General features: G+C 49.0%; 2 protein-coding genes across 2 annotated transcripts; one reads left to right on the top strand and one right to left on the bottom strand.

Moving 5' to 3' along the window:
• Window positions 1-559: 559 nt before the first annotated feature.
• Window positions 560-3,676, top strand: LOC136540619 (uncharacterized). The gene is made up of 6 exons (XM_066532614.1): window positions 560-1,043; window positions 1,130-1,276; window positions 2,604-2,699; window positions 2,812-2,943; window positions 3,029-3,139; window positions 3,238-3,676. Exons 1-6 carry the CDS (start codon window positions 578-580, stop codon window positions 3,306-3,308), a joined length of 1,023 nt encoding a protein of 340 aa, XP_066388711.1. The 5' UTR covers window positions 560-577; the 3' UTR covers window positions 3,309-3,676.
• A 3,559-nt stretch (window positions 3,677-7,235) lies between these two features.
• On the bottom strand, window positions 7,236-8,601 carry LOC136540618 (EPIDERMAL PATTERNING FACTOR-like protein 4). Its single transcript, XM_066532613.1, has 2 exons — window positions 8,161-8,601; window positions 7,236-8,067 (listed from the first exon to the last, which is right to left on the bottom strand). Exons 1-2 carry the CDS (start codon window positions 8,258-8,260, stop codon window positions 7,793-7,795), a joined length of 375 nt encoding a protein of 124 aa, XP_066388710.1. The 5' UTR covers window positions 8,261-8,601; the 3' UTR covers window positions 7,236-7,792.
• Window positions 8,602-9,107: the final 506 nt, after the last annotated feature.

Raw genomic sequence — 9,107 nt, 5'->3', positions numbered from 1 at the left:
TTATTTGTAGCCAGACTTGTGTAGTATAATCTATTTATAAGGTATCATGAATGACTTACTTAACCCCACAAACTATAAACCATGTATATTTAGCACATTAAACTTTGTCAAGCCAATCATTTTACCCTCTGTGTTGGTTTGGTCACGTGGGTTTGCTCACGTGGCGCTCAAACATAACAGACAGAGATAGAGCGGCTACAGGGCCCACCAAGTTACACATAAGTTTGATTTTCAGCCTTCAACAAGAAAGCCGGGTAACAGATACGTTCCAACTATTGAAACCGGATAAGTTTAGTCCTCTAACTAATTTGAAAGATGGGTTCTATTTTTTAGAAAAATAATAAAAATCTGATTTGATCTCTACAAGATCTTAATTGTTTTATTTTAAATTAAGAAAATATGATTATTTTAAATTAAAAAATATGAGACTAGTTCCAGTTCTCTTATAAAAGTGTTAGACAGTACCTGTTTATGATTCGGCCTTATCAAAACATAGCAAATAATCACAACCAATCACACGGCAGTGGCGAGAGGACCGGACACAGGACAAATGACACGTCTGCTGTCAAATGGCCAAATGGGGCCCACGAGTCACTCCTCACGGGCAGCACCGCCGCCGCCGCCCACCGCCACAGCCACCTGGGAGCTCGCTTTGACTTCGCCATTTCTTGATCTGCTTGCTGGCTGCTGCATCGTCGAGCCTCGGCGGCCGAGTCAATCCAGGGAGGCGAGAGGCAATAAAAGCTCCCACGCCCCGCATGGCCTCGCCTGCCAACCGCCCCCGTCCCTCCCTTCCCTCCCTCCCACTGAAACGCAACCGCTCGCCCACACACGGAAAAGCGACGACCAACGAACACAACCGACCACACGCGGCGGAGCCGACCCCGACCCCGACCCCAAGATGCTCGCGGCGGGAGGAAGCCGAGGAGGGGTTCCCTGCGCCGCCGCGCCCGCGCTCGTGGCGGTGGCGCTCCTGGCCCTCAGCGCCGTCGCCGCCGCCGACGACTTCTCCCCTCTCGCCCCCATCTTCTCCCCCGTCATCAGTAAGCGCGCGACGAGCACCCTCCTGAGTCCTGACTCTCCGAAGTCCGAACCCCGATCCTTGACGATTCTTCTCATTCGGTCGCAGACTCCATATGCAGCACGGTGGCCTGCGGGCAGGGCAACTGCACGGTGGCGCCGGGCACGCTGGGCTACCGCTGCGACTGCCGCCCGGGCTGGACGCAGCTCCACGTCGGCGACAGCCTCAGGTTCCTGCCCTGCGTCATCCCCAACTGTAAGCAGGACACGCTCCTCCGATCCATCAGCTCACTCCTCTGTTCTGTATTGTAAAGTACAGCACATACATATACTATCAGTGATTCACTGAATATTCTGCTTTCTTTACTAGTCATCACTCTCGCGTCGCGCGTGTTGCGTTGCCTGGTTGGGCTAGCTTACAAGTCACGAATGGCCTGCCAGCACATCTGAGCTAACACCATCCGCCATCCGCACCGTGCGTGCTTCCTTCTTGTTTGTTGCCGTCAGGGTCGACGCATAGGCATAACTAACTGCCACCCCAGCTTGTCTTCTCTTGTCTGCTTTATTTGAGTATATGATAATTTTGCTGATTTGCTTCCTGATAGTCCGGGTGTGTACGGATATTGGGAGAGTAGTGCGCACTCATCATCAGTTCTGCCAGATTCAGTAGGTAGGGTACTAGTACTAGTATACCAAACTTCGCCGGATCATGTTCTGCTCCTGCCAGCTCAAAGGTCTTCAGGGCGGATATGTTGAATTCGGAACCGAATCATAGCAAGACTTAAAATTTCAGGACATGAAACACGTCTGAAAAAGTCTGATGGCTGCAGTTGTACTTTGCACGCATTATGCATCCACATGTATTGCGTGCAAACCCAATCGGGACTACCGGACTAATGTAATGTTTTTTGAAGGAAAAGTATACTAATGTAATGTTCGGCAAGTCCTTTTTTAGTCAACCTTGGGAAGTACTTTTCATCAGGACTGAAAAGTCTGAATGCATATGGGCCCCGTTCGCTGGTCTGAAACTTGGCTGAAACTGGCTGAAAAACACTATTCTGGCTTAATTGTTGTGAGAGGAAAATACTGTTCCGGCTGAAAAAAGAAGCCGAACAAGCCGAATATGGGGTAAGCCGAACATGGCCCTTCTGTGGCATTTCAGTTTCGTTGTCAGTCTATGGTCTCTTCTACTGCTAGAAGAGAAGACGGTTTCGTAAGCTCAGGGCGTGTCTCCATCAGTAAGAAAAAGGATGGCATTCTTTGGAGTGTTCGGGTGCAGTATCATTTTCGGAGTGACTTTATGCATTTTATGCCACAAGGAAATGCTGCTGAAAATTACATGATGCCTTTTATTAGTCTATTTATTTATTCAGCCTGTATATATATTGAATTCAGCATTCACCCTCGCGTGATTTCTGAATTAATTGCCTGCAGCTACCTCTATCTTCCAACGCCACATACAAATTTAACCAGAATATCCATCAATATCCTTATAGCAACAGCTTTCTTTTTGTCCTGGCAACAGTTTTATTGATGCGTACTAATATCATTTCAAATGATCAGATCATGATATTTCCTTTCAGGTTCCATTGACAGCTCATGTTTCAGTGGTTCACCAGCACCAGCACCGGCACTAGCCCTGACGCCTTTGCCAGCACCTAAAAACTTCTCACTCGACCGTAATTTCCACATCTCATTACTCCTGAAACATATATGGTTTTGCTGTAACCATGATGTTTTCATGCCATATCTGTTGTTTTAAATTCTGCCTCTGCCATTCCACACCTACAGCTTGTGAACTAGCATACTGTGGCGCCGGAGGCACATGTAGGAAGAATGGCTCTGGTGTCAGCTACCACTGTGAGTGCAAGGAGGGTTACAGCAACCTTCTCAACATGACCATGATGCCTTGCTTTCAGAACTGTAAGATCAAACGCCACAAGTGATTTGCCTTGCGAAACACAGGCTGCCATATTTCATCCCATAATAATTCATGGCACCACTGTAGGTTCCTTCGGCGCAGATTGCGCAAGCATAGGTATTCATCCCTCCTCAAACAGCCCTCCTGCACCACCTGGCTCTGAGAGCATTTCTAACCAAGGCGATGCAGCAGCACCAGGTACAAAGTTCTTTCAGATGTCAATGAGGATATGCGTGTGTGTTTTCATATAGGGATTCAGGTAACTAACCTACTGGCGTTTTCTTATAACTCTACAGGATCCATTTCACAGCAAATTCTACTCCCACTGCTGGTGGTGGTCTCACTGGCCGTCGGTCAGGCGATATAGATTGAGGATGGAGCATCCCACGGTAGCACTAGACTGTTTTTATCCACGGGACAGGATAGAGTTGATAGCTTGTTAGGGATACACTTTTGGATGTGTGTTGTACTGCTGCATGGTTACATTTGGTGGTTGATTTGCAGTGTAGGAGATGTTGTTACCCGGATCATTTTATGTTGATATGGAATAAAGTGCTTCTGTGAATACTGGGATAAATAAAGAGACTCTTAGCTTGCTTGCTCTGAACTTCTGATCACATTCAGATAATATGACAGAGCTGCCATTTGCTTCAGAGGACAGAGGATAGTGTCCTTCCTTCTTTTTTCTATATGATATGACTTTTGGGTGACATTGGTATCTGAATGTTCAGAGCCTTTTTTTCTTCAGAGGACAGATAAAATTAGGCTATTTTGATTTTATTGCGTTCAGTTCATCATTTCCTTTTTTTTCTACTCTTATAAAAACAACAAGTAGTAATAAAATTTGTATTTACCTGGCAATGCACGGTGTTGTGCTAGTTAAAATAGAAGGAACACGCTAAGTATTTGTATTCGCCAGAATCATTTGAAATACTTTATTATTATAAGATTTATCTTCCTCTCAGTTTCATAAAAGTGAACCACATAACAGGCCATAAAGCCGGCGTGTTTCCTTTCCATGAACAGTAATGATGGGCTACGACGGACATGTAATGGCCCGAGAGTCCTAGTGCCTTTTCATGGGCCCAGAGTCTTCCATCAACATATGGACCTCCACAGCTTCTTCAGTAGAGATTTGTCTTTGGGCCTCCGGCGACTGGAAATAAACTATAGTACTTGCTGGTCGGATAATGTGTTCGTGGATGGCGAAACTGTCGAAACATGTCTTGAGGTATGTCAAAGCTCTGTAAAACTAGTAGAAACTGCCAATTTTGTAGGCACGCATTATGCTGAAATACTGAAAAATAGTACTAAACCCAGTAGTAATTAACAATGCAAAAACTGCAAATTGACCATCCACTTGCATTGCATCCACCATGAACATATTTAGACTGTGCAACTGACAAGGCTAACTGACTGACTGACTGAGTTGTTGCTGTCCATCACACCATCACGTTTGGTTCTCCAAATGAAATCAGCAGGGCAATCCAGTGCAGCGCATTGCATGCGCTCCGAGACACGCAGGTCGCTCCCCATGTTTCCCCAGCTACAGAAGCTGGCCTGCATCGTCGGACAAGAAAGATGCTTGTTTCTCTGTTACTACGAGCACCAACAGCTGGGGGGCTGTTTTCAGATTGTTCCTTGTTTCTGTGTTACTGCTCCGCGTTCTAGACCGTTCGACGGGTATTAAAGTCGACGCTGTTTTACTATGAGAGAAAAATACTATAGATTTAGCGGTAAGCTGGCTCATAAGTTCAGATTGTAGCTTGTCCCTTGGATCTGTGTTACTGCTCCGCGTTCTATTCTACGAGCACCAAGTGGTTGCGCTGCTCACGAACAGGAACAGCAACAGCAACGGGGCGAGCGAGCATGAGCATGAGCATCGCATTGCTCCAAGAGCAAGCAACGTTGCTCCCAAGAATACTGTTAGAAGAAAGCAAACAGGCGAAGCTTTGGCAGCTGCGCCGGCGCAAACTGCGACGGTGCCCAACCCAACCGCCCACTGCTCACACCCTTTTTCGTTTCGAGAGAAAACGGGAGCTGTAGAACTGTAGACAGGTTCAAGAAGCCAGTTTTTCAGGGAGAGCATCGTCGTCACTCGTCAGTTGGATAAGCACACAGATTTTGCTCTTTCTCCTACGTACTGTGCTTCTCAGCAGCGTCTTCTATCTATGTAAAACAGCAGTACTTATCGGGATGAACTGTAATAAGTTTCTCTTTTGCTTGGTGCTTGGTGTTAAGGCTGTAATGATGCTCTCTTATCTCCTTACTCCTTAGCCATCTGACTCTAAGACAGAGTTTAGGCTAGGAGCTCTGTTTTGTGCTCTCTGTAGTTCTTTCCTTCTTAATCGAACTCATGTACTTCCGTTTATCTTTAAATGGAAATGGGGATGGCCTTCGCGTGGAACGGCAGTAGTTATTATATCAGTAAATTGCCCGTCACGGACCTCGTTGTTCTTACTAGTAATATTTTTGTACTTATCTTTGTCATTATTATTATCCAGATTCCAACAGCAGCTGGCTGCTACGAAATGAGAGTGACGCATTAGTACTTGACGAGAGCCTGTAAGCTGTAACCCTTTTTAGGACTCTTGTTCCATCTCCGGCCAGCTTCACAGTAGGCTTTTAAAAATTGCTCGAGGACAAGGCTCAGTGTCCCTGCTATTAGCAGGGCTTCTTTCGGAGTTGCAGCTATTCTTTTTTCCCAGTTTTACCGAGTTTTTTTTTCCAGTATTATAGTGCATAAGATTCTCTTAGACGAGCAACCCTTGAAAACAAGGCCTCACCACCCTCCCAACAGTATGCCCAGAAAATTTTCTTGCTCAAAAAATAATAAATATATAAAAATATCGCTAGCTCGAAATTTGAAGCGTCCAACGGTCCAAGGCGAGAGGAATGAGCAAAGGTTGAAGAGGAGCAAGCAATGAGCAAACCCACCATTTTCGCAAGGGAAAGCTGCAGGTGCTGGCCTCAATGTGCGTGCCTGAATGACACAAAAATGGAGCCTAGCCTGCCAAGGAAGGATTATAATGCAACGATGACTAGCCCTGGGCCTGATGGAGTGATGGGCATGCAGTAGATCAGCCTACTACTAGCCCATGTAATGTGGCATTCAGATCTCAGACTCGGACAGCAAAAACAAAAGCATTAGTAAAATATTTTTTCTTCAGCAAAAACAAAAGTAGCTCTAGGGAACTTATGTTGATTTGACGCGAGTAAAGCAGCAGCAGCATAGTGTCACTGGCTGTGGCAGAGACGAGGAAAAGGCCGGCGTAGCCACTGTTGCTTGACATTGTGTATGGTTATTTCGAGGAGTCGAGTAGCTTCTGTAAAAGCTGGGCTCAAGTACTGTATGGCTACATCCTCCTGTTATTCGCGCCACTGTTTCCCCCTTTCCTCATCTTTTCATCGTTTGGGGGCTCGCTCGACCTGCTTTTCTGTGAGGTTGAGTACTTGTACTGCTTAAATATATTTATTACAAAAAAAATGTTTAACTATTAATAGAATGTCTAATGATGTTTAATATGCACCATACATTTTGATATTTTTATATATATTTAATCTAACTTTAAAAACTTAACTTATCGAGAATGACATGTATCCTTCATTTTTAGATGAAGGGAGTACCTAAATCGATCTCTCTTCCCGCAACCTATGGGTTTGTTCTGTGCTAGTACCTTTGCTTTACTGCACAACCGCGTAAGCCAAAGCCAAAGTCGGAGCAAAGGTATCGGAAAGGCAGCTTCACCTCCGTAAGTCGAAGCTAGACGACACAATGGCATGTTTAGTTACAAATAAATCACCTATTTATAAGTTAAAAATTGAAATAAATGATTTATTTTGTCAAACACCACCAACTTATAAGTCACCCCAACTTATAAGTTTTAAGTTGGTTCACCCTTCTTAAAACTTATAAGTCACACTTTCCTACGTGCGCCCACATCTTTAATGAGCTTATAAATCATCTACAACCAAACGGGCATGACTTACACTGATTTTCAGTCACTCTGACTTAATAAGTCACCTGACTCATGCAAACCAATATTGTCTGAGAATGTTTTCAGTACCTCCTGACTGCACGGATGCACTGGCCATAAGATGGAGATTAGACAACCCTGCCCTGATGACAGGCAAGGGCCTGAAGGAAGAAATGGTTTTCAGGTCTCATCCCCTAGCTCGATCTATCCAGAGCAACGAGATGACAAAGATTTAGAATAACTTAAGAGTACAAGATGATCAAAGTTATTATGCTTGGATGACCATCGCACAGATCATAATCGCATAAAAGTCAGTATGTCCGAACGACCAAGAAGTCCACAGAATCACAGCACAGATCATAATCGCAGGGACTACATCCCAAGAATTGTAGCGAAAGGAAACGGCAGGAAGCAGAAGGCAGAAAAAGAAGAACAAAAATGGCGACACCGACGTCTCTCTCTCTTTGTACTCACAACACACAACCGGTTACTTAACATAGAGTAGGGAGTATCAGACTAGCTCGTGTATCAGCCTCCAAGAACTCTGCAAATGTTCTTCCAATCATTAGAATGGTACTAGAATCGAGGCCTCCATCCATGTTCCATGGTCTGTTATCTCGGGCAAATTTCTTGTTCGTCTCGTGTCCTCTTCTCACCAAGAACCTTCTTTTTTTTTCCTTGCCGTGTTTCTCCATGTCCCTCTCTACACCAGCAGCAGCACCAGTAGAGCTAGCCTCCTCTAGTCCCCTGCGTGCAGTACGTGCAGGCAGCAGCTGCATCGTCGTGGCTGTAGAGTGAGCTCCAGCGAAGCACCAGCATCAGCGTGTGCGCAGCAGGGAGAGGTGGCGCCGCCGTTGCCGGGTCAGGGGTTCGATCAGGGCATGAAGAGCTTGTTGCCGCACTTGCAGCGCCAGGCCTCCGGGTAGTACTCGAGCGGGAAGATCCGGCCGGGCTGGATGGCGACGTGGACGGGGCGGCAGGGGTGGCAGCCCCCGCAGCGGCTGCGGCACGTGGGCGGCGACGACCCCGGCCCCACCAGCCCCCGCCGCGCCGCCGCGCCGCTCCCGTCCCAGGACCACGAGTACCCGTCCTCCTTGGTCGTCGTCGTCGGCGCCACCCCGCCGCTCCCCCTCGCCGGTGTGCACGTCCCTGCAGAAAGGCAAGACAAGACAAGACAGCTCAGGCTCGGCATGTGCTGCGGCCGTGTGCGTGCGTGCGTGTGAGAGTGGCTTAGTGCAATACCGAAGGCGGAGAAGAGCAGCAGGAGGAGGACGAAGAGCAGCAGGGCGGCGGACAGGCCCCGTCGTCGCCGGTCCCAGGCGCTGCTCGGCGGCCAGCCCATGGACGGCCACGCGCCCGTGAGAGCAGATCCCGCTCGCTCGCGCCGCCGCGCCGGGCTCGGAGGCGGAGCAAGGTACTGCAGCTGACGAGCTCGCTAGGCCCCGGGAGGGAGAGAGAGAGAGCGACTGAGGCTGAGACTGGGACTGAAACTGAGTGAGAGAGCTGAGAGCGTGCTCGTGGTCGCGAGTCAATTGGCACGCATGGACCGCGCACGCGCTCGCTCGGGCGGGAGCGGCGGTGGCCTCTGGCCTCTCTGGTCTGGTGGGGGTGTCGAGCGGGCGTGACGGCTGGCTGGCTCCCTTTGCTTGCTATTTGGAGCAGCTAGCCAGCGCGAGCGGAGCTGCCGGCTGGCGCTACGCACAAGGGCGGGGGAGGCAGCAATTCAGAGCAGAAAAAGAGGCGGGTGCCGTGGGTGGTGGTTTTGGTTGCGTTTGGGCGTCGCGGCGTGCGGGCAGCGGGCAGGGGACCCGAGCTAGTAGTCACCCCCGTCCCCCGTGCGTCTGACCAGGTGGGCGCAGGCGCGCAGCAATTCGGGGGCTCGCAGTCTCTGGGTGGGGTGGGGTCTCTCTACCTCTCTCTGCCTCGCGATTCGTGAGGGTCCGGCCCGGCTCGGGCTCTCCGTCCCCTTCCCCGGGGCCTGGCCGCCTGGCCCTGGTCCGGCGTGCTGGGTTGCGTTGCCGTGCCGCCCACACGCGCCGCCTGATCGCTCACTCGGTACGTGCATGCTCTGACTCACTGCCCGGCCGCCCGCCCAGTCCTTTTCAGGAGGCCGGCCGGCCATCAGCTGTGCTCTGCTCTAGTTTTACCAGCAGTAATCAGGCCGCGCGCCCTTAGTTAGTACGCTGATT

The sequence above is a fragment of the Miscanthus floridulus genome, chromosome 2, assembly GCF_019320115.1.
Source record: "Miscanthus floridulus cultivar M001 chromosome 2, ASM1932011v1, whole genome shotgun sequence".
NCBI classification, from domain to species: domain Eukaryota; kingdom Viridiplantae; phylum Streptophyta; class Magnoliopsida; order Poales; family Poaceae; genus Miscanthus; species Miscanthus floridulus.
The sequence above is the reverse complement of the archived record's forward strand: the minus strand, read 5'-3'. Positions and strand labels throughout refer to the sequence as shown.

Bases quoted from the DNA above. Each gene is read 5' to 3' on its own strand.
- LOC136540619 (XM_066532614.1), top strand. From the start codon at position 578: ATGGGGCCCACGAGTCACTCCTCACGGGCAGCACCGCCGCCGCCGCCC. The intron at 2,700-2,811 runs GTAATTTCCACA...CCACACCTACAG, and splicing joins TAAAAACTTCTCACTCGACC to CTTGTGAACTAGCATACTGT. The intron at 2,944-3,028 runs GTAAGATCAAAC...GCACCACTGTAG, and splicing joins GATGCCTTGCTTTCAGAACT to GTTCCTTCGGCGCAGATTGC.
- LOC136540618 (XM_066532613.1), bottom strand. From the start codon at position 8,260: ATGGGCTGGCCGCCGAGCAGCGCCTGGGACCGGCGACGACGGGGCCTG. The intron at 8,068-8,160 runs GTATTGCACTAA...GCCTTTCTGCAG, and splicing joins GCTGCTCTTCTCCGCCTTCG to GGACGTGCACACCGGCGAGG.